Raw genomic sequence first — 24,897 nt, 5'->3', positions numbered from 1 at the left:
AATGCATGAATAATCACAAATGGAATAGCAAACATTGGTTGCGCTAGACTGTTTCCAAGTTTATTCATATGTGTTACAAGGATGGTTGTTGACATACAGGTCGACAAACTGTGCTGTTTGCTACTAGTTATCCTGTTTGCTAGTAGCTATGCTGTTTCTTAGTGGTTATGCTGTTTGCTTGTTGTTTTGCTGTTTGCAGCTGGTTACACATTTTGCTAGTGGTTATGCTGTTTGATAGTGGTTACGTTGTTTGCTACTAGATATGCTCTTTGCTAATGGTTACGCTAGTAGTTATGTTGTTTGTTAGGTGGTTATGCCAGTGGTTGTGTTGTTTGCCACTAGTTCTGCTATTTGCTGGTGGCTATGCAGCTTGTCCGCGGTTATGTTGTCTGCCAGTGGTTAGGCTGTCTGCTTATGTTAGTAGGTATGCTGTTTGCTAGTGCTTATGCTAGTAGGTATGCTGTTTGTGAGTGGTTATGCTAGTAGGTATGCTGTTTGTGAGTGGTTATGCTAGTAGGTATGCTGTTTGTGAGTGGTTATGCAGGTAGGTATGCTGTTTGCTAGTGATTATGCTAGTAGGTATGCTGTTTGTGAGTGGTTATGCAGGTAGGTATGCTGTTTGCTAGTGATTATGTTAGTAGGTATGCTGTTTGCTAGTGGTTATGCTAGTAGGTATGCTGTTTGTGAGTGGTTATGTTAGTAGGTATGCTGTTTGTGAGTGGTTATGCTAGTAGGTATGCTGTTTGTGAGTGGTTATGCAGGTAGGTATGCTGTTTGCTAGTGATTATGCTAGTAGGTATGCTGTTTGTGAGTGGTTATGCAGGTAGGTATGCTGTTTGCTAGTGATTATGTTAGTAGGTATGCTGTTTGCTAGTGGTTATGCTAGTAGGTATGCTGTTTGTGAGTGGTTATGTTAGTAGGTATGCTGTTTGTGAGTGGTTATGCTAGTAGGTATGCTGTTTGCTAGTGGTTATGCTAGTAGGTATGCTGTTTGTGAGTGGTTATGCTAGTAGGTATGCTGTTTGCTAGTGGTTATGCTAGTAGGTATGCTGTTTGTGAGTGGTTATGCAGGTAGGTATGCTGTTTGCTAGTGATTATGCTAGTAGGTATGATGTTTGCTAGTGGTTATGTTAGTAGGTATGCTGTTTGTGAGTGGTTATGCAGGTAGGTATGCTGTTTGCTAGTGACTATGTTAGTAGGTATGCTGTTTGCTAGTGGTTATGCTAGTAGGTATGCTGTTTGTGAGTGGTTATGTTAGTAGGTATGCTGTTTGTGAGTGGTTATGCTAGTAGGTATGCTGTTTGTGAGTGGTTATGCAGGTAGGTATGCTGTTTGCTAGTGATTATGCTAGTAGGTATGCTGTTTGCTAGTGGTTATGTTAGTAGGTATGCTGTTTGTGAGTGGTTATGTTAGTAGGTATGCTGTTTGTGAGTGGTTATGCAGGTAGGTATGCTGTTTGTGAGTGGTTATGCAGGTAGGTATGCTGTTTGCTAGTGATTATGCTAGTAGGTATGCTGTTTGCTAGTGGTTATGTTAGTAGGTATGCTGTTTGTGAGTGGTTATGTTAGTAGGTATGCTGTTTGTGAGTGGTTATGCAGGTAGGTATGCTGTTTGTGAGTGATTATGCTAGTAGGTATGCTGTTTGCTAGTGGTTATGTTAGTAGGTATGCTGTTTGTGAGTGGTTATGCAGGTAGGTATGCTGTTTGCTAGTGATTATGTTAGTAGGTATGCTGTTTGCTAGTGGTTATGCTAGTAGGTATGCTGTTTGTGAGTGGTTATGTTAGTAGGTATGCTGTTTGTGAGTGGTTATGCTAGTAGGTATGCTGTTTGTGAGTGGTTATGCAGGTAGGTATGCTGTTTGCTAGTGATTATGCTAGTAGGTATGCTGTTTGCTAGTGGTTATGTTAGTAGGTATGCTGTTTGTGAGTGGTTATGCAGGTAGGTATGCTGTTTGTGAGTGGTTATGCTAGTAGGTATGCTGTTTGTGAGTGGTTATGCAGGTAGGTATGCTGTTTGCTAGTGGTTATGCTGGTAGGTATGCTGTATGCTAGTTGTTTTGCTAGAAACTATGCTGTTTGTGAGTGGTTATACTGTTTCCTAGTGGTTACGCTGTATGCTAATAGCAAACAGCATAACTGCTAGCCATAAATTATGAACGGTCCTTAAACGTACATAATTTGGGACAAATTAACCTCCATGAGCACTGACTACCTCAAAAAATTTGTTTTGTATAGATTAGATGAAGAGTGGACAATGTCCATATAGAGCATTATCTTCAAATACGCTCGGATAATACAGACTACAAAATCATTTGGACTAAGTTGCATGAATAGCTCCTGAATGAATATCTGTTAAATCAGCTGCAGAGGTTTCAAAGCTTCGTCAGACTGGTGACACAGGAAAATAACTCACGGTAAAAAAGTCCTGGAAAAAAGGTCACAATGCAAAACTTTATGCTAGTAAGGTAATGTATTATACACCTGTGGGATGTAAAATGTCTCAGTTGTTATAACAGCATCTGTTTTTGACATGATAACATATTTAATGAAGCAACTGAGGCGTGGGAGAGACCACTTATCAGTGGGGGGTGGGGGGTGGGGGCAATTTTTTAAAGTGAGGGGAGTTGTCTACTGTGAAAACATTCAGGTTGGTTACTTACTGCTACGAACAATTCAGACTTTACCGTGGTATGCTTGATGGCCTGGCGTTCATTCCGATAGATCAAGTGAAATAGGGCATGAAATGCCTGCTATCGACGACGGGGTGACATACTTTGATCAAGTGTACGTCAGTGGATCATAACGGCAACGTCCTGGGTCAAGGTCTGTCTCTCAACATGAGACGAGTTTCCCCCATGTTTCCTCCAGAGCTCTGAAATGTCCATGACGCTACAGTGAAAAGTGATTTTGTGAAGGCTGGAACACCAAATTCCACAATTTGGTTGCCCAGACCCCTCTTTTGTGTGGAGAGCTGTAGAATGATTCAAGAAAGAACAGACTACAGGACTATGATTGCTCAAGACGCTGTGGGCAATCCCCCCAAGAAGAAGGTAAAGAAGAAGGCAAAGACTAAATACATCAGACTCCAGTGACATCTTCATACATCTTCGGAACTTGTGCAGGGACCGAGTAAATAAATGCAAATCTATCCCAGAGTTCCTGTATTGGGCTGGATGGAAAATTCGGTTCGATTTATTTGATTGATCATGTGTGATTTGGTGATTTTAACAAAGGATTTTGATTGACCATGTGTGATTTGGTGATTTTAACAAAGGATTTTGAGTGATCAGTGGACTGTGATTAGTAACTGTGTTCATGATTGCTACTCTAAGATTTTGTGATTTAACAAAGAACTTATGGTTTATTGTTATAAATAAACATATAATAAAAGTTATCGTGACTTTTTTCCTAGCCTAAACTGTGACTTTTTGTATTCGTGACTTTTTTCATGTGACTTCCGATCACCCAGCAGTCGAGTTCAGATTTCTCGTCACATTCATTTGTTTGTCGTTATTAAAAGACGCTATCATAGTATATACAATATGGAGTTGAGATGTGTGGAGATCGGTGAATCATGTATTATTTTATGGTAGGAGTTCTCAGTTGTTATATATATTATCACTTAAGTTATTCATTATGGCAAATGTTCATTAGTTTACCCAGTGTATATATAGCAATGTAATGTTCTTTGGAACCTGACCCGTGAAGGTCCCGGGGTAGAACAGGCCTTCAGCAACCCATGCTTGCCATAAAAGGCGACTCAGCTTGTCGTAAGAGGCGACTAACGGGACCGGGTGGTCAGGCTCGCTGACTTGGTTGACACATGTCATCGGTTCCCAATTGCGCAGACTGATGCTCATGTTGTTGATGACTGGACTGTCTGGTCCAGACTCGATTATTTACTGACCGCCGCCATATAGCTGGAATATTTTTGAGTGCGGCGTAAAACTAAACTCATTCACTCACTCACTCACTTTGGAACCTGACAAAAATACTTGTTTAGTGACCAAAGGAGATGTGGAAAACCATGGATTATTGTGATTTTGTGAGTTATATTTGTCAACATTTGCAAAATACTACTAATGTGTTCATGTTGTGATAGAAAACATCTTATAGGCGATTGTGTTAATAAATAAAGTGTCTGGTAATTTAAAATCATCCAGAAGATAACTTTATGTGCAATGGAATTCTAGGTTCAGTTCTATAAAATATATACAATGAGTATAAGTTGTGTGTGTGCGTGTTAATGTTATGTTAATGGTTCTGAATACAATTGGTGTCTCTCACAACTATATTATGTAATATGAGTTAGGATACTGCAACTTCACTTACCCTTTGTTTAAGGTGCAGCATATTCAGTGAAACATCATCCGCATGCTTCATTTATCAATTATATATTGATGTCAGCAATGTGAGGAACTGTTATTCAATACTGACAGTGGCAGTTCAAGCTGACACCACTGACTCACTGATCTCACCAAATTAATTGCTACCTTTTCTTAGCCCACTTATCCAATACTTGACAAAACATTTGCTCATCACATGTCCTCACGTGGGCTACTGAAACAGCATGTAAAAACAAAACCCATTTTTATTTTTATATGTATATCCGTGTCGTGTTATTATTGCAGAAATCACTTGTGTCTGTGTATGTGTGTCTCTGTGTGTGTGTGTGTGTGTCTGTCTCTGTGTGTGTGCGTGCGTGTGTGTGTGCGCGCGTGCATGTGCGTGCGTGCTTGTCGATGCACGCTTTTCTCACTTCGCGTCGTCACCGAGGCGTAGTGGGGGGATACGACTTTCACAGCGGGAGTATACGACGTTTGTACTCCCGCTGGCGGATCGTGATGGATATATATGGTCACGTGGACCAATCAAAACTCGACATTCTTACATGAGGCTAGATAAGTTTCAATTGTATCTTGCTCATTCTGTCCCTCAGGCACTCCTTTTGTCCCATATGTTCTTCGTGACACCCTTGGCATATAATAACATAAATAATATGTTTTGCGGGGCAGTCCATGTTAGATCTTACATGAAATAGTTGTTTCCTGTTTTTGAGCTTCATGCATGAACTTTCAACTACATGCTCACAAGTTCCACAATTTCCCCGTTTACATTTTGAGACAACTGAATTCTGTAGGTTTGATACATGAGTCGAATTTAGCACGGGTCAGTGTGTGTTTTAACTTACGTCTTTGGTGTTTACTTTTTATCATAGTCACATTTGCGATAATTCGCTTCATTTTAATATCAGCATTTAAAATTGGAACATTTTGTCATATGATGTGAAAAGGATTCTTGGGGCTGTGTGTTGATACATAGACCTCTTTGGCATCTTGTGACTAGAAGGTGTTGTCTGTTATATTCTGGTTACTGCGCAGAACCTAATCCCTGCATAGCCAAGAAGACAAGCACATTCATGAACGGTACATCATGGCACATGGCTCACTAAATAACTTTTACAAAATTACAAGTACAAAGTGCAAAAGCATTATGTTTTAGTTACGACTGTACATACTTTGCTGAACAAGCGGGTATGAAGGATTTGACATGTTTGTTTCGGATCTTTCAAAGTGTTGATGCATTTGTGACATTATGACTTTTTGTGTCACAAAAATAGGAAAGTTTCATACATTGTTGTTTTTTAAGTTATGGAAACTGCTATTTATTCAAGACAGAACAGTTTTGCTTTGTTTTGGGTTTTGGGTTTTATTATTATTATTTTGTGTGTGTGTGTGTGTGTGTGTGTGTGTGTGTGTGTGTGTGTGTGTGTGTGTGTGTGTGTGTGTGTGTGTGTGTGTGTGTGTGTGTTTTGTTGGGGTTTTTTGTTTGTTTGTTTTTCTTTGTTTGGGTTATTTTTTGTTATTGTTGTAGTTGTTGTAGTTGTTGTTTTTGTTGGGTTTTTTATATTTATATTACGACAAAGAAAATCAATTCAACATGCTCAAATCCTTGTCATCTATCCAAAGTAAATTTTGTAACACATTTCTGTGAACTTTTCAACGCAACAAATAATATATTTCTTGTAACTTTGAGTCACTCTGAAGGAAAAACATACATCAAGAATACCAAAAGTGGATAGTTACAAACTATTTATGTTAATGACTCTAGTAGCTATGCACATGAATTCTACATTGCACAAAGCCAATAACTGTGACAGTCAAGCATGATTGTACACTCTGTGCGGTCTAGTAGTACACTTTGTGCGGTCTAGTAGTACACTTTGTGCGGTCTAGTAGTACACTTTGTGCGGTCTAGTAGTACACTTTGTGCGGACTAGTAAAGAAATATTTGGCGATCGCACAATTTGAAACCAGGAGTTGCCAATAGGTTCTTGAATATACACCTGTCACCGGAAATCTGGTACCGGAAGTAGCGCTTCATTTCACAAGTCGAAGGACATATCGTGTACTGTGGTCGTATCGTGTACAGAGGAATGAAAAAAATATCTAAAGAGTTCACAATATATTCAACTGTCGGATTAGTACTAGATACAGAAACTTACTTTCATCAAGTAGGTAAGGAGACCTACCACGAACCTGGAGATCATACTGATACAGAGGAAGCCACAAGGTTATGTCTCTTATATGTAATTCGTATTACGGCTACATTTTACCGATAAATGTTTCCACACCAATCCATCACATGGAAATGTATGACTTCTACATGTACTATACTGCTACACAACTCTCTAAATATCATTTCCACGCTTATAAATTACGGAGCCACTCAGTGATCACTGAGTAACACCAGAGACCATATAATAGATTATTATCTGTGGCCGGATACTTGGACATGAAAATTCATGCATGGAACATTATTGGCCTATGAACTATTAGCCTATTATTGGCCCACTTACATTCATTGTGAGCCTATACATTGGCGTCCCGACTGCACAAACCAAATGCAGGCATAAGTGTTCATATGCATATATTTGCAAGAATTCATAGAGCTTTCATATCCTATTAACTGTGACGCGTGTATACTTTGCTGCGTCTGTTGCACAGGCTAACTGCATGAATGCGTGTGCTTATAGGTTACCATGAAAGGGTATCACAAGCACTTACCATACGTACGTTCATCAATGCATATATATGCACAGGAATGATCAGAATCACATGGCAATTACACAGAGGAATTGTGCTTTAAGGATAATCCAGAAAATTCACTACAACCGCATGTGTACAAAATGGATTGTGTTGTTTACGTTTTATGCATACCTTCATAACAGGGCACCTCAAAGAAGACATCCTTGCAGAAGGCTGTTACAATGTTATTCATACGCGTTACAAGGGTATATCACTGAGTAGAAAAACAATATGCAGTTACATACAGGTAGACAGTGAGATCATTTGACGGTTGATCCCAGTGGCTTATTACAAAACGCTTCAATGTGTGTCGAACGTGATCGAATGTAAACTTTAGAACACTGCGACCTATTGACGCATTGACCTTGTGAGATCATAGATTGATAGATTTCCTGGTTTCAAGGAGTTACGTCCATAAAAAGCAACTTTGTTTTTCTGGGTTTTTTCCTTATAACTGGGTTTGCGTTTGTGTTTATTTGTGTGTGTGTGCGTGCGCGCGCGCGCGTGTGTGTGTATGTGTTGGTGTTGTTTTTTGTTTGTTTATTGTGTGATAAAAGTCATATTAAGCAGGTATGAATTTTAACATGTATGTTTGACGACATAACCAACACAGATCAGAGGCGTCTCCATTTTCAGTGGTTATAACGATATATCACTGCTAAATAACATCTTCATATCAGGACTGACAACTCAGGCAAAACCGACGGTTGTTTAAATCTAATCAGTTCATATCTACTTGGGTGCCCCACTTATAACATCTAATCACAGGTATATAATTTCAACACGTTATGACACAGCTGTGCGGCGTTGCGTTGCTTCAGCAGTTTATGTTTCAGAAATACGTGGTGTATTGGACAAGAGACACATATGTTGCGGTTCATCACCCACACAAACAGCTTGCCCAGTTCACTCTCTTCTCACGAACAGTTGTCTCTGGCCACCCACGGAGCCCTTTTGCCCTATCTCAAATGCATCATAGCGAAAGAAGATCATAACGCAAGTATTAAATTTCCTCTATCAAATTGCTGGCTGGGGAAGCATTATCATGGTGCATGGTCTTCACGTTAGTTGAGCACATTAGTGCTTATGGTCTGGATCCTGTGCGCTGCAATCATTCATGCTTACACAATATTCCAAATTATTCTATTGTGGTTCTTCAGCTGGAATCTGGTTTATCCTTTTGCTTTCCAGCGGATAGGAATCTTTTGACTTTGCCATATTATTGCCTGCTTTCATCACATTGCGATATTTGCTACTGGCAACATCGTGCCGCTGCTACTGCTGATGGCATCTGCAGTTGCCCACTCATTGTTTACTAGGGTAGCCCACAAATCAGCCTCACCTCTGACCCTGAACCCATTATTCTCTTGTCCTTATTTTAATGCCATCCTTCTCAGGGCATATATATTCTATATTAAGGATATGTTTCAATAATGTATTTCATTAATGCTTGATACTGTGTATGTACCTCTCTTCGGTTGGTAATACACAGATATATGGCACATACCAATTATCACCTTTCAACATATGTTTTGAGTATAAAAGAAGCAACTTTAAACCGAACAACCAATTTTGATAGAGAAATATGTTAGGAGTTGTTTTTGTTTTGTTTGTTTTGTTTTGTTTTTGTTCTTTTGTTTTGTTTTTTGGGGGTTTTTTTTTGTTAATCACAATAATATAAAAGCAAGTATGGCATCAAAACGTAGGCAGTAGAGAATCGTAAGTGAGCTTGTTGTGAAACCAGCAAACAAAAACGCACTGTGATAACAATTGTATTGTGAAATATACAAAATATACGTGTCACTTCACATGTATTGACTTTCTAAAATGTTATATATGTCACTACAAAGGTCTAACAACAGGCTGGCACTTTCACAGTTCGTCGTTCACGAGGAATGGTGAGTCAAGACACGCATGCCCAGAGCACAATCCACCTTCGTCTGTTCCAAGGAGCTTCGTCCTTAGCATGTGGCCACACTGCATGTTCATCTTCTCCTCTGTGGCTGACCTGACAAACAAGAAACCGTCAGGTACTTAAGATTAAACATAAACTTGATTACGTCAAAACACCATCATACAATTGCTGGAGTCAGTTTGGTTACAACATAACCGGTTGTGGTGAACACAGTCTGGCGCCCAACATCGGTATAGGTGAGGTTGAGTACCCTACTGGTTAAAGCGTTTGCTCCTCACGCCGAAGACCCAAGTTCGGTTCCCCACATGGGTACAATGAGTGAAGCCCATTTCTGGTTTCCCCACCCTGATGTTGTTTGCTGATAGAACATTGTTGCTAAAAGCAGAGTAAAACAAAAGTCACTCACTCACTCTTATGAAAAGGCAGTCATGTCCTGTTCTGATGGTAGAAACAAAGTACCAGAAGGGACATACACAAAAAATATAATAAGTCCATGCATACAACTTCATCATATCCATCACATGGTACACTGTCAGACACATATAATAGGCAACTGATCTTACAGATAATTCCTTCCTCCTCATTGTATACCCTTACATATTACACACAAACTCTACACTGATTACGTCAGACTACACTACGTGACATCCTTCAAGCCTGCCATCGATACAGGTCAAAATATGGTAAGGTACATTAAGGTAAGCACGTGATCATTTGTAATATTTAAGTGATCGCTTTCAACAGAGAATGGAATGATGTAAGGGACATGCCTTACATTACGTCAGTGGTCACATAACATTTGTTTATTCAGGATTACTGTTTCTTATCAAAGTATGAAGTCTGGTAGCTGTTTCTTATCAAAGTATGAAGTCTGGTAGCTGTTTCTTATCAAAGTATGAAGTCTGGTAGCTGTTTCTTATCAAAGTATGAAGTCTGGTAGCTGTTTCTTATCAAAGTATGAAGTCTGGTAGCTGTTTCTTATCAAAGTATGAAGTCTGGTAGCTGTTTCTTATCAAAGTATGAAGTCTGGTAGCTGTTTCTTATCAAAGTATGAAGTCTGGTTGCTGTTTCTTATCAAAGTATGAAGTCTGGTAGCTGTTTCTTATCAAAGTATGAAGTCTGGTAGCTGTTTCTTATCAAAGTATGAAGTCTGGTAGCTGTTTCTTATCAAAGTATGAAGTCTGGTAGCTGTTTCTTATCAAAGTATGAAGTCTGGTAGCTGTTTCTTATCAAAGTATGAAGTCTGGTAGCTGTTTCTTATCAAAGTATGAAGTCTGGTTGCTGTTTCTTATCAAAGTATGAAGTCTGGTAGCTGTTTCTTATCAAAGTATGAAGTCTGGTAGCTGTTTCTTATCAAAGTATGAAGTCTGGTAGCTGTTTCTTATCAAAGTATGAAGTCTGGTTGCTGTTTCTTATCAAAGTATGAAGTCTGGTAGCTGTTTCTTATCAAAGTATGAAGTCTGGTAGCTGTTTCTTATCAAAGTATGAAGTCTGGTAGCTGTTTCTTATCAAAGTATGAAGTCTGGTTGCTGTTTCTTATCAAAGTATGAAGTCTGGTTGCTGTTTCTTATCAAAGTATGAAGTCTGGTAGCTGTTTCTTATCAAAGTATGAAGTCTGGTTACTGTTTCTTATCAAAGTATGAAGTCTGGTAGCTGTTTCTTATCAAAGTATGAAGTCTGGTAGCTGTTTCTTATCAAAGTATGAAGTCTGGTAGCTGTTTCTTATCAAAGTATGAAGTCTGGTAGCTGTTTCTTATCAAAGTATGAAGTCTGGTAGCTGTTTCTTATCAAAGTATGAAGTCTGGTTGCTGTTTCTTATCAAAGTATGAAGTCTGGTAGCTGTTTCTTATCAAAGTATGAAGTCTGGTAGCTGTTTCTTATCAAAGTATGAAGTCTGGTAGCTGTTTCTTATCAAAGTATGAAGTCTGGTAGCTGTTTCTTATCAAAGTATGAAGTCTGGTAGCTGTTTCTTATCAAAGTATGAAGTCTGGTTGCTGTTTCTTCTCCCAAATGCAAACTGATTTCAGCATTTTGTGGAATGGGAATGAAACGTCTGTGGTGCTGCTATGTGCGCTAACGATCTTGTACCTCACTCGACAGGACTTAACCTCCAAAAGTAATAGAATATGTACTAAGAACGTGTAGTCCAGAGTTTAACGTGTGTTATAGCAATAAACATATACTGGTTAATTCAACAGAAAAGACGTTAATGATTCGAGTGAGTGAGTTCTATTTTTACGCCACATTCAGCAGTATTCCAGCTATACGTTGGCGGTCTGTAAAGAACCGAGTCTGGGCCAGACAATCCAGTGATCACGAGCATGAGTATCGACCTGAGCAATTGGGAACCGATGAAATGTGTCAACCAAGGCAGCGAGCCTGACCACCTGACCCCGTTGGTCGTCTCTTATGGCAAGCATGGATGAAGGTCAATATTCAAACCCGGACATTCACGGGTGCAATGATTAGAAGAACTATACCCATCCAATCAACACTCTGTATACCCCTAGTTCATTAGTTACTTCAGACAGGGCAGGGCGAGATAGTGGACTCAGATGTGCCTACGCATTAGAATATACACATCCCACTTTAACACGTGTTACGTTTGACCACTTTCCGATAGACATTGTCTGTTCATAACGTTCGCCAGATGTGGATTTGACAGAGGATTACACAGACTAAGAGTCGCCCGTGTGATTATGTGTCTCACTCCGAGAGTGTGAGCTGGAATACCTGCAACAACTAAGATTAAAAAAGGTAAGGAATTTATACTTAACTAAGAATGTGAAATCGAAAGAAAGATATAGATGCTTAGGATGCAGGAAGATAGACTTGACGCACCATACCTACCCAATATACACGCCAAATATCCCAAGTTCGCTGGTCACATCAGACAGGGCAAAAGGTCTTCCAGGACTGACAAGATAGTTCTTATGTGCTTTTGGGAATATCCTCTCCATCAGGATGTAGGCATCCCTCTCCTTGGAATTCTGGTGTGTTTCAAGGAACTCTCTGATGTCGTTCCCATATAGGTTATGTCCTGAATGGAGAAAGAGGACACAAGTCAGAGAGACATTAGGCATCACGATTGGCTGTTTTCCGTCTCAGTAAACAATGTCATCATTCGTTTGATTAAAACCTGGCATAGTGGGATTTCTTAGCACACTTCACGTCTATTCTGTTTCTTTTCAGCAATCACCGATATCAATGTACATTCATTGAATGGATGGTTTGGGGTGAAACTCCATTGAAACATGACATTGACACAGCATTAAGGCACAAACTATTTTCCGAGGTAGAAGACTGACCTCCTCCTTCTCTCTGAGGCTTGAGGACGTACAAGTCTGGGTCAGCCTTCCCAAACTCCATGCCCTTGTCCCCTTCTGGACCCTGTACGCCAGCAGATAATGATTTATGCTTCATACCCAGAGATACAACAAATGGAAATACGTGAGATGTTTACATTACATGGATGGTTTGCCTGTGCAGTGGAGTGTGATAAGATATTTAATAGTGTGCCCGGTCAATGATTCTTAAGAAAACCTGTTCTTGTGTGACGGTTTTCAGATGAAGTTGCTTTTGGGACACTGTTTTCAAGCAAAGGTGGTTGCTAAGAGAATTATCAGTTACAACATCGTAAATTGCTATCGTTTACCACGTGAAGGACTCACCAGATCTAAACTATACTGTTTCACAAATGTAGCTCGGATTCTCCTCACTGCAGCTGGGTCTTGGATGAATTGTTCCACTGACCCAGGTAGGGTTAATTCTTGTTGGATTTTCTTTAACCCAGCTAGATGATATTGGATGGAGGGACATTTGATAGCCAAAGAACGTTCAAGTTTTAGTCTTGCATCCCATTCCTAAAACAGTAATCAGTCACTGATTTACGAGTCGTCCAGGTGCCACATGTCTAAGTAAGGAGAGGCGACACTTTTTGTTATGTTTCGAACTGTAAGAAACTACATTTTCCTAATTCCTGATTCCAATTGTGAAATTAAAGAACCAGAGATACATCGCTTACATCCAAACTATTTGAACCGAAACCATAACTAGAACGCACACTATCTGAAACAGCGACACACATTGTCATAGACATAATACATATACCTTAAGTGTAGGAAAATCATGGGGTGCGTAACCAGCTCGCAGATACACAACGGCCACTTCATCTCCGTCACTACAGAAAATATATACAAGCTTGTGTAATCGTCTCAATCAGTCGTAATTTACAGACAGGAAGAGCGTACAATCAGCAGTGTACAGTAACATATATAGACATTGGTGGATATGATTTCATCTTTAATGCATTATTATTTACGACTTCATTGCATAGAATACGAACAAACATTGAAGATTTTTTCTCTCATCTTGATGTGGATATCTCCCGTAAAATATCAATGAGGCATTTTAATAAAATGAAGGTGAGCTACAGTAATGGTGTGTCGGATGCTTTATGTTTGGCACATTTCTAAATAACGTAATATTAATAATGCGACGATGAGCGAAACCAACGATCATCCATATGCTAAAGATTTGTCTCGGATAATGGGAAGGTGAGCTACTGAAACTGTATCTGATGGAAAGACTTGACGATCACGTACATCAGCAGTCTCTTATCTTCTGTCAAGGAGGCGCCGTTGTAGATGTCCCAGTAAGTACGACGTAGAACCCGGACCTCGGAGTTGAGAGAGAGGACCGTGAACTCCAGGTGTCGCTGATCAAATATGTTTGACTCTGTCTCGCGCACCACAAAGAGAATGACAGCCCTGAGAATAGTAACATAGAATAGACTAAAGGCACTGGTAGCATTCATTAAGGTTTAACGCTGTGTCCACTTTTCAGATAGAATAAAGAAACCCCCAAAGTGAGGATGTAAGTTCTCATCAAAGTATTGTTATTCACGCCAGACTTTACCAAAGGTTGGTGTCACCAATATTCGCCATTTTGGGCACTTACTGTTTCCGTCCATACAAGTCCCAGGCCTTCAGTAAACCCCAAGCTGTTCCAAGAGGAGCGTCATTATCCGGGACCTTGTAGAGACACTTTCATTAATTCATATATTTAATAGCGAAAACGGGGTAACGTTTCTTCACCAAAACGTTGCTATGTTTAAGGAACAAAGAAGATTCATTCATAGATATAATTTGGAAATGGAATTCAGTGTGAAATGTTAAAATTTACTTCTGGAAGATCGGGTGGAATTTGAGTGTGACACTTCTTCTTGACATTACACACATTGCAGAATGCATGGAATACACGCACACACATTGACTTAGAGACTTGTTATGCAGCAATGATATTCATTGTGTCACATTGTGGAATACCTTGTTTGTGTGGACAGTCAATGAGGGACAGTTGTGTTATTTAGAGTGTGCATTACAGCCCTAATGTCCTTTTCACTATAGTCAGATCCTAGAAGAAAGTTTTTTCTTACATATTTTTCTCTTAGGTATGCCGGGGAAGTAACACTAGCTCACATCTCACGCTTCGTGTGACGTAAGAAGAAAACTGCAAATGGGTGGAGATCACTTTTACCTTGGATGCTATTTTGACTTGAATATTACCATCTGGGGTTTTTTTTGTTTGTTTTTTTTTTGGTTTTTTTGGCATACTTACTGCCTTTATATCAAAGAGACCCGTGAAGGTCCGGGGTAGAATAGACCTTCAGCAGTGCTGTTCCGTGAACATGTTGTGTGTTTAGTTTCACTTTCAGTGTTGAAATTGTCAAAACGTTGTTGTAATAATCTCGAATATCAACTGAAATGCTATGTGCGGTAGTTTTAACACGACTTTTTGGATTTTTACGGTGCTTCTTTTTAACATGTAATTCGCGAATTCCTGGTTATATTTCAACTTAAGCGTACACGAACTCATCACAAGCTCTAATTTTACAGGGAACCCGTCTGTCAAATACCTTGGTTGTTATCATATGTTTAGGGTCGTCCAAACATTTGACTCGTGAAGGTCCGGGGTAGAATAGGCCTTCACCAACCCATGCTTGCCATAAAAGGCGACTACGCTTGTCGTAAGAGGAGACTATCGGGACCGGGTGGTCAGGCTCGCTGACTTGGTTGACACATGTCATCGGTTCCCAATTGCGCAGATCGATGCTCATGTAGTTGATCCCTGGACTGTCTGGTCCAGACTCGATTATTTACTGACCGCCCCCAAATAGCTGGAATATTACTGAATGCGGCGTAAAATTAAACTCACTCACTCACTTTATATCATATTGCCTTCGAATTAATACTGCCACTGAAGGACATCAGCGGTGATGTAGATCAAGTTGTAGAGTCAAGTATCAAGTCTTGCAATACATTTTTTTTAATTGAAGCACACTTGGTTTCCTTGGCAAGGAACAGGCAATACTCTAGAGAATTACATATATACGTAGAGAAGCAAATAAAGGGAAAACTCATGTGTTGCTTTGATGTCTTCATCATCACTGAATATTGTTCAGTCACGTTACATAAGCAATGCAGGTTAGGGTTATGACGGCATCAGTCACAAACCCATGCAAAGACAAGTCAATCTGTTTTAAGCAACGGTCTACATTGTCTGTCCAGATAAACCCATTAGAACGCATTGTTTTCGACGGTTTTGTCCGTATCCCACTCACCTCAGATTTATCGTAACGCTTTCCCGTCGTATCAAGGGTCAATCTGCAACACAAATGTCCCTTAAACACAAATGTGAGAGGTCTAGGATAAATAGCACTCCTTCTTGGAGCGGCATTTAGAAGTTAGTGGGATGAGCAAGGAGGAGGGTTCATCAGTAACGTCTTTCGTGTAGCTCCTAACACCGTTATCAAAAAGTATTATTATTACTCAACTCTCCACGTTGAATAGCACACTTGGAAAATATGTTTGTAATATTTGTCCCTTTAAAAAGGTATAGACAAGTAGAACGTAACAACACTGCCTCTTTCATATAACCCCGTGAAGATCCGAGTTAGAATTTATCTTCAGCAACCCATGCTTGACGTAAGAGGCGACTAACTGGATCGGGTGGTCAGGATCACTGACTGGCTTGACACATGACATGGTATTACATTTGCGTAGATCGATGTGAGCAGGATCCTCAACTGCTTCAATAACATTTTGGATTCACGGGTATTACAGCGGGAACACAAATGATGACTTGACACGTTGTGCGAAAATGTAAAATTGAACCAAGAATATGGAGATGAAGTGCCAATACTTAACATTCCTTGGTCTTGCTCTTGCTTCTCTTGATATATGAATGATTTGTGCACATAAAATCCACTCAAATCTATACAACGATAGACCCAGTCTGAATATGCATCCGTACATGAATGGCGTGTTCCAAACTCGGATACTAGGATCAAAGAGACAGAAAATGTGCCACTATGAACTTATAATGGCTACAGATACATAGAAAGTATTAGTATTGATCCTTCAAGGTAACAGTTTTAAGAACCACTTACTGGAATAGCTAATTCAAAGTGACAGAAACATTACCTTGAAATTGGGAAGTTTCCATGTATATGGCGTAAAATAGTTGATGACTGTGTTAATGAACCTGAACTGTACGATGGGCTACTCAAGTCTGTGTGAGAGAGGATATATCCAGATACTGCCTTTCCCACTGTACGCTAGGTGTATATACTATAATGTTTGATGTGTGTTTATCTACAATATAGAGATATCTTACAATTTTGTGTCCAAATCCATTCTCCAGCAAAATATCAAAATATTGTGAACTGAGCTGAAGACACCGTAGTGACTATGACTTCCACACTCGATTATTTATAGACTGCCGCCATAAAGCTGGAATATTGCTGGGTGCGGCGTAAAACTAAACTCAGTCACTCTCACATCTCCCTGAAATATCAACAGAGGTAGCCCAAGATGGCTTACGTCAGAATACGACATACCTGTGCAGGTGAACTAACAAAGATGCAATGCTGCCTGCACCAGCTGCTATTGTGTTGATCTCAACCTGCTTAATCTGGACATGGTCGGGGTCTTGTACATCCATCATGAAGTCGTTCCTGAACAATCCCAGTGACAGCGGCTGCAAATACGAAACACTTTCATTCTCTATTTCTTTTCAATTTCTTCACGGGTTGATTAAGCGAGGCGAAAACGTTTTATGTATAAAATCTACTCAAGAGCATACCCACCTGAGCGTATCCCTCCTCCCTCACTTGTGTGTAGATCTTCCACAACCCTTGTGTGAACTCATCAGCCTCCAAAACGCTGAAATGAGGGATCGAGACACAAGATAGCAGAGACGACATAGATGAGCTCATTTATACCATTACCAGTGTTATATTCCTATACGCAGAGACGACATAGATACGTTCATTCGATCACGGCGGCAAGCCAGTAATGTCCTGAATAAAACACTGATCAGGATGGATATTACAAATATTTACTCCAACCAAGCTAACATAACATGCTCAATGGTCAACTGCTTATGTGATTTTTACTGGTATGAATAGGACTTAGTGGCCAGGCGGGAAATATAGCTGATACAAATTCTTCTAAGGTTTTGGGAACGTAGGCCTGACATCTCACATTAGGACAGACTAGTTGAGTTTCTGTCATTTAGTAAAATTTATGTTATGACGAAAGATAATCATCTGACCAGATCACGCCTACAATCACTGAATAATGATAGTCTGGACATACTTCTTAAAGGAGTTTTCCAGGAAGTCGTGGTCATGTGCAACTTTATGGATGAGTGTGTTGAAATCCAGCATACAGTCCACCGCCTCCTGGAAGCAAGTCCGGGGCACCACGCTGGGAAACAGGGTAAATGGGAAATGCTGTGTCAGCATTGTTCCATCTTGCTGTTTTGACTGCATGCAGATTCCTGCCATAGTGTCATATTCATAAGGTAACATAGCAACGTACGGTATGGATTTACAACTTCTTTAATATTTACAACATGTTTCTGGGCTACTCCTTGTCCCTTCACAAATCTCTTTTACTTGAATTTTAAAATGGAAACATATATATAAGCTAGAGCTATAAGATAGCTACAAGACATAATGTCTTGTAAGAAACTTTCATCTCAGTGATCAGCTGTGTGCAAGATGGCATACGATCAGCTGGGAGGAAAGTTTTTAGACACGTGATCAGAGAACAGTGTTTGACGAACTCATGAAAAACTTTCGGGAGAATTATGATTTTCCGCAGAAACTTGGTCTCACAGAGAAGAAAGACCGACTGTAACAGACCGACTCAGTTGTCCGTATTCTCACTTGAATAAACCCCTACTTGACAACACGTTTTCATTGGCCGTTCAGAGTCAAGCAACTTTCTTTAGTGTTCTGAGTGTACCTTTTCAATCACTGCTGCCCTCATAAAGGAAGTAGATGAGACTTCGTGTACTCTTCCTGTATATACACCCTTCTACCTGATCAGTTAGACCTGGGGATGTAGTCAGAATAGAGGGGATGTGGGGTAGCCTAGTGGTTAAAGTGTTCGCTCGTCATGCCGGAGGACCTGGTTCGATTCCCCACAAGGGTACAATGTGTGAAACCCATTTGTGGTGTCCCTCGGCCGTGACGTTGTTGGAATATTTGCTAAAAGCCGCGTAAAACAGTATTCAAACTGTATTTGGAATTCAGGCCTTTTTATCCTAGGTTTTACAGAGCCACCTGGTGGGACTAGATCAAGATTCTCCTTGACACTGTACCCACATTGATTTTCAGTCATGGTACACTTAGGGTTCGTCACCCCTTAAATGTTACGTATGTAGATTCCTCTACCTGAAGCTTGCATGACACAAATTTTGGATCGACTTTGACAGGGATGAACAAAACTTGCACAATCAGTCAACCATATCTGTTAATCTCCTCAGTCTGCCGGGTAGGCGGGACTAACCCATTATATGTATGTGTCTTTACGTTTATTGTTTATCGGGAAATTCTCACTGTTTTGGAGTATTTCAGAATCATAACTGTACCTTTTGCGAGAGCAAAAGTCCTTGCTTGGTCCAACACTTCATTTAGTCTTTTCTTGTCTGCAAGGAACCCGATCCCCAAGCAATCAGCCATTGCTGTCTTGTTCCGCTGTCTTGTGACTGGGCGAAAACTAGACAGAAAACAGGCATAGCAAGAACTTGCAACTCATGGGGACCGGGAGTCCATCTTTTTCCTTGTCTACAAAAGCCCACTCCCCAAGCAATCTGCTATTTTGTCTTGTTCTGTTGTTAATAGGTCAGTAATGATATGCTCAGGTGATGTTATCATGGATACATTTTCGAAAGTAACGATAACATTGAACATGTATTGTTTATACAAAGTGCGATTGTACCTGAAAAATTCGAAACTGGACACTAGTGTTTCAAACATATCTGTCAGACAAATGGTCTTGGGGCAAGTCCATGTTATTTTCTTGAACCATATTTTTCAGATGAGCAGCTGAATTGCCGTTTACATGCGTTTGTTACGAGTGCCATGGTTGTGAAAGAAACGCTCACCTTTGGCAAACACTTGGTGTAATTACAATTTGACATCGACTCATAAACACATGGACCTGATACACCTGGAATCGTTCAATCGACTCTGTGAATCTTTGTTAGATTATTATACTTTTTACTTCTAGTTTCTGAATCGATTTTAAATATTGATATCGGTATGCCAGAGAACCAGTGTGTTTACATGAGTTTGCAAGACGTATTGGTGTCAGTATAGAACAACCTTTATGGATGACAACGGCTTTTATTCGTTAGAGCCACGTTTCGGTACAGATTCTTGTACCGTTGTCAAGCATAAATGCTTATGTCCATTTATGCTTGACAACGGTTGTACCGAAATGTGGCTCTCACGAATAAAAGAAGTTGTCATCCATAAAGACAAAAGTCAGAAGATCCTTAGCACTGACATAATTTCTTCGATTCTGACTGGTTTCACATTATAAATGTGACCCTCACGATCATCATAAATGTAACAAGTGGCCCTAGTTGGTCAGAGCTTAGTATAGGTATCACTGAGAAAGAAAGCGAAAGGCCGTGACACACACATGAACAGTCAGTGGCTAGACCATGTGACATTACCAAATTCATATCTTATCTATTCCGTGTGAAGTCGATTTCTGGTGTCCTCCTCCGTCATATTGCTGGAATGTTGCTAAAAGCGGCATAAAAACCAAACTCACTCACTCATTTATCTATTTCGACAGATCTATACATTTCTAGTTGTTTACTTTAGGCACAGTTAGGTAAAATGAAGCATACAATCTGTCTTAAAGTAGATTTTATACGGAATCAGTTTCGGGAATTTTGTGATCAACTCTGTTGTTAAAGTATTGATTGTAGAAGTTTACCTGTATGGAATTGTTCGGAGTGAGTGAGTAAGTTTTTAACGCCGCACTCAGCAATATTCCAGGTATATAGCGACGGTCTGTAAATAATTGAGTATGGACCAGGCAATCCAGTGATCAACCGCATGAGCACCGATCTGCGCAATTGGGAACCGATGACATCTGTCAACCAAGTCAGCGAGACCGACCACTCGATCCCGTTAGTCGCCCCTTACGACGAGGATAGTCGCCTTTTATGGCAAGCATGGGTTGCTGAAGACCTATTCTACCCCGGACCTTCACGAGTCAATTGTTCGGACGACCCTAAATACATTATAAGAACCAAGGTGTTTCATAGACGGGATCCCTGTAAATTTAGAGTTTGTGATGAGTTCGAGTACGCTTAGGTTGAAATATAACCAGGAATTCGCGAGTTACATGTTAAAAAAAGCACCGTAAAAAAATCCAAAAAGTCGTGTTAAAACTATCGCACATAACATTTCAGTTGATATTAGAGATTATTACAGCGAAGTTTTGACAATTTCAACATTGAAAGTGAAACTAAACACACAGCATGTTCACGGAACAGCACTGGATGTAACCTACTGCGCCAACAGCACTAGACTTTACGAAACCTTTTTGGAACTATATGCATTATGTAACTCGCTCACATCATGGCGAAATGCAGACACAAGAAACGTCAGACAAGTGTATCATTATTATGTCAGGGTGGTAAAGCTCATCATCAGCACAGGGCCCTCGCCCCCTCTACACGCAGCCTAAACAGCGAATGGGACTTCTCCCAAGAAACACTGCCTAGTCGAACCCACCAAGAACTTTCCGGAGAATATGGAGGCTCCCCAACACTGCAGCCTTCTGCATTATCCAGATTGTAAGAAGGGCTGTGCTCCCGATGGAGAACCCGGGCACTCTCCTGATCTGCGCCAAGAGTTCAGGAGGTACCAAACCAAGGGCACCGAGAACAATGGGGAGTCTGACTACAGTGTACTTGGGATGCAAGCAAGACATTTCAAAGGCGAGGTATGTTTAGTATTCTATTCCGGACCCTTAACACACCGGGGGTTCTAGTATAATATGAAGAATGCGATCGAAATTCATTCCGGAACATTTTATTAACAGAGCCACGTTATGGTTGGCCTAATATACCAAGAGATAGTGTCTTTGAATGGCTTCTTAGATAATGCTAACATTTACAAAGGTCTGAAGACTTTCAAGTACTGTATACCGATAAAATGTATAGATATTCCAACAGACAATGCCTATGGTCCTCAGGCATGGCGTGTGGGTTGTATTGTATATTTTTTTTTTTATCATAGATGTAGACATACTAGCATGACGAATGTGTAATGAATGATACTTGTGGAATAACAAGCGTTGAGCATATACTGAACAACAAAAGAAACGCAAGCTTCGAAATAATGAAATATGGTAAAAGTAAGCGTTCACGTTTAATTCTTGTATTTATAAACTTCACAAAAAGCCACAGATGCGTTTCTTTTGCTCTGCAGGATATCTGCCTCTTGGTTGTTTTGTCAATACGAACGCATACCAATTGAGGTAACTCTAGAACAAAATTACCTTGTGATGAAGTCCGAACAGATAGCAGCCTCTCCAAGGGATCACTTCTTTGTGAATTGCCCGAGTAAATGCAAAGTTCGTCTAAACGTATAATGTCCAGAGATAAGGGTTGAAACTATTTATACATTCACATTCTTCATTGAAATAAGTTACTGATAAAACTGGCGTCTTCAAGGACCTTACAATGTGTTGATAACATAGTACGGTTGATGTTTAGCAAAACACTTTACGGATTAATTTGTATGTGTACGTCCGATTACTTCTGTAATCAGCATATCCTGAGTAGTGATGACTTTAAAATGATAGGACTTTCGTTTAAAAGTGAAAAGTGTATCTTACTCAGTTGAGATTACTGTGGACGGACGGTGATGTGGGATTATTTTCTGAGTAGTACTCGGCTTAAAGTTTTGGAAGCGTACTCTGGTTTTCTTAAAGGTCACATGCAACGTAAAACACAACTTTGCAGATTCTGGTACCTTTCGGTATGCACTTACCGAAACAAATCATTAAAAATGCCAATTCAACCTATAATGCTGAAAAAAAACGCGATGAAAAAAAAGCCCGCGAAATCGGAGTTCAAACGTTTCACTAAATTGCCCCCAGCGCTGGGGGGAAAACTGGTTCCAACAGCTGTGCTGCGCTGCGTTCATAACGCATGCGCAGTGAATAGGTTCGCGGAGCTTGAAACAGTATGCATGCCCAGCGTCGTGAGCAGTAGTCTAATCTTGGTTGTGTACACAAGCAAGTAAATAATCAACTCGTTACGTCAAAAACTTGTTGATTGTGGTGAGCAGTATCTGCCACAGAGAAAGCTCAGTGTCTGGTTTATTCACACCTATATGTCTGTCTGCCTGTCTGCTGAAGACAACATGCAGTACACAGCTTCAATCATTGACCACGTGCAATTTGAACTTAACACCTATCAGACTGTACGACATAAAGAAAATAAGTTGATTTAGGACTCATGTACCCGAGTCCCATGTCTGCCACATTATGTAATTAGGCGCGTGTGATACACATGACATGTTTTTATGTCTGTGGGTTGCAAACAAACTACATTCATTTTTTTCTGATGACTGGATCTGACGGAAACTGGTGCAAACTCTTGTCAGTTTCAAGTCCTGCTTTGTACGTGGACGAATGGCAGATTCCAGCCACGCAGTAGTTTGCCATCTCTACTGACAAGATTTTTGATTGGATCGAGCGCAAATTCAGGGAACATGTATTTTCCAAACCCAACATCTCTATATACATTCTTCATGGACAACGACTTCTTTTAGTGTATATGATTTTGTTTGACAACCGCATATGAATCCATACTGAAACGACACATCAAGTACACAAGAAGAAGTTGTTATTCATAAAAATCTTACTTTCTTGGGACTGGCTATACTTCTAAAATGCCCATCAAACAGATGATCTTTCTGTACACACAATGAACCCTCAGCATATCAGCAAATGAACCAGCCAGTCGGAAGCCGTCGTTACACTTGAGTGCATATCCACCCGCTTTGACTGGGTTTCGGGGGAAGTGAGCCGAAGCACAAAATATTGCACTTTTGAATCGCGATTGTACGCTTATAATTTTGCTTATTTGTTTTTTTAAAAGCAGCAATGTATATTATATGTCATGAACAAGTGATAAATGTGTTTTAATTATGGTTGATTTTTTGGTTGCATGTGACCTTTAAGGTTTCTTCCAGCGATAAGGTACTGTGCGTGGCTCCCATTGTAGGACTATTATGTAAGTAGTAATCAGTTGTCGTAATCTATCGGCGATAAGATAGTTGGACAGAGCCCAATGTGGGACTATGAGTATATCACACTTGTTTTTAATAGTCGTTCGATACTAATCCCTGAATATAATATATCAGGATTAAATGTCTCGAGGGGTCGACTACATTGACCCGTCTGCGGGTTAGCTGGTGATTGGTTACAGACGTCGTTGACGTGTTTTGTTGGCATTTTTGGCTGAAACCTTCTTTCTTAGTGTGACTACAACGCGGAATAGATGTCTGGATACCATCTGGCATTGATCCCTGCGATTGCAATGTACATTTAAGACTTGTTGGATGTCGCTTACGAAGTACATTCAAGATCGTCCGGATACCTATATTCGATAGCCCACAGAAATTAACCAAATTCCCCAACTGGATCTGGCAGTGAGTGGATTCTTCTCCCGTCACTGTTCCTATACAAAAATGGTGTTTAGAAGCGTATAACTCTAGTATAGTCTCAATTCCAATTTCCTTTTCGTAACATGCAACTGTAAGTAGTCGGGTGTTTTAGGATTGCTGACTTGGTTGACACATGTCATCTTATCCCAGTTGATGCTTATGTTGTCAATCAGTGGACTACCTGGCCTGGTACAAACCGCCGCAGCATACCTAGAATATTGCTCAGAGCGGCGTTAAACAACAACCAACTTCAGTCCACTTGACTAACAGTGGTAAGCGTGTCATTGTCCAGCGTCAATGTCAGCCGATCGATCGTCCTCACTAAAGCTACAGAATCAGCGCCTAATCGAGTGTTAAGGTTGTTGTTTAACGCCACACTCAGCGCAACTCCAGTTGTGCAAGTGGTCGATATTATGACCACGACTTCGGAGACGTATGATCACCAGATCCATTTTGGTCTTAATCCAATCCGAAAGCTTGTATGGTTTACAATATGTACATTCAGAAACATAACAGATTTGGTGTTTCTAAACATTTTCCATTTATTATTGAACTGCAGATACATTCTGACATAGGTCGAAATGAGTCAGTTAAAGACGACTATTTTATTATCCGTACCCACAACGACTCAGATCCATCGAGAATTGTTTATCATATATTCACTCCGTTCGTACCCGTGTTGTAGTACCCAACTTTGGATGACTCGTACGCAGTTTTGGATGACTTGTACGCAGTTTTGGATGACTTATAGCGATTTACTTCTTGGCCAGTATAGATCGTATTGCCACACTGCCAAGTGTTTTGTATATCTGGTATACAGATAACAACACCGTCAACAT

The 24,897-nt window shown here is 40.1% G+C and overlaps 2 protein-coding genes across 2 annotated transcripts in view; both read right to left on the bottom strand.

Moving 5' to 3' along the window:
* The window catches only part of LOC137258357 (calcium-transporting ATPase type 2C member 1-like), a 127,292-nt gene that overhangs the window by 14,091 nt on the left and 88,304 nt on the right, over positions 1 to 24,897 (bottom strand). The window lies entirely within an intron of this gene.
* Positions 8,961 to 19,036, bottom strand: LOC137257533 (glutathione synthetase-like). Its single transcript, XM_067794859.1, has 12 exons — positions 18,946 to 19,036; positions 17,664 to 17,847; positions 17,153 to 17,228; positions 16,904 to 17,043; positions 15,626 to 15,668; positions 13,963 to 14,036; positions 13,608 to 13,772; positions 13,114 to 13,183; positions 12,675 to 12,866; positions 12,312 to 12,393; positions 11,854 to 12,043; positions 8,961 to 9,096 (listed from the first exon to the last, which is right to left on the bottom strand). Exons 1-12 carry the CDS (start codon positions 19,034 to 19,036, stop codon positions 8,961 to 8,963), a joined length of 1,443 nt encoding a protein of 480 aa, XP_067650960.1.

The sequence above is a fragment of the Haliotis asinina genome, chromosome 12 (assembly GCF_037392515.1).
Source record: "Haliotis asinina isolate JCU_RB_2024 chromosome 12, JCU_Hal_asi_v2, whole genome shotgun sequence".
Classification (NCBI taxonomy): domain Eukaryota; kingdom Metazoa; phylum Mollusca; class Gastropoda; order Lepetellida; family Haliotidae; genus Haliotis; species Haliotis asinina.
Note: the sequence above shows the minus strand (reverse complement) of the source record. Positions and strands in the feature narration are given on the sequence as shown.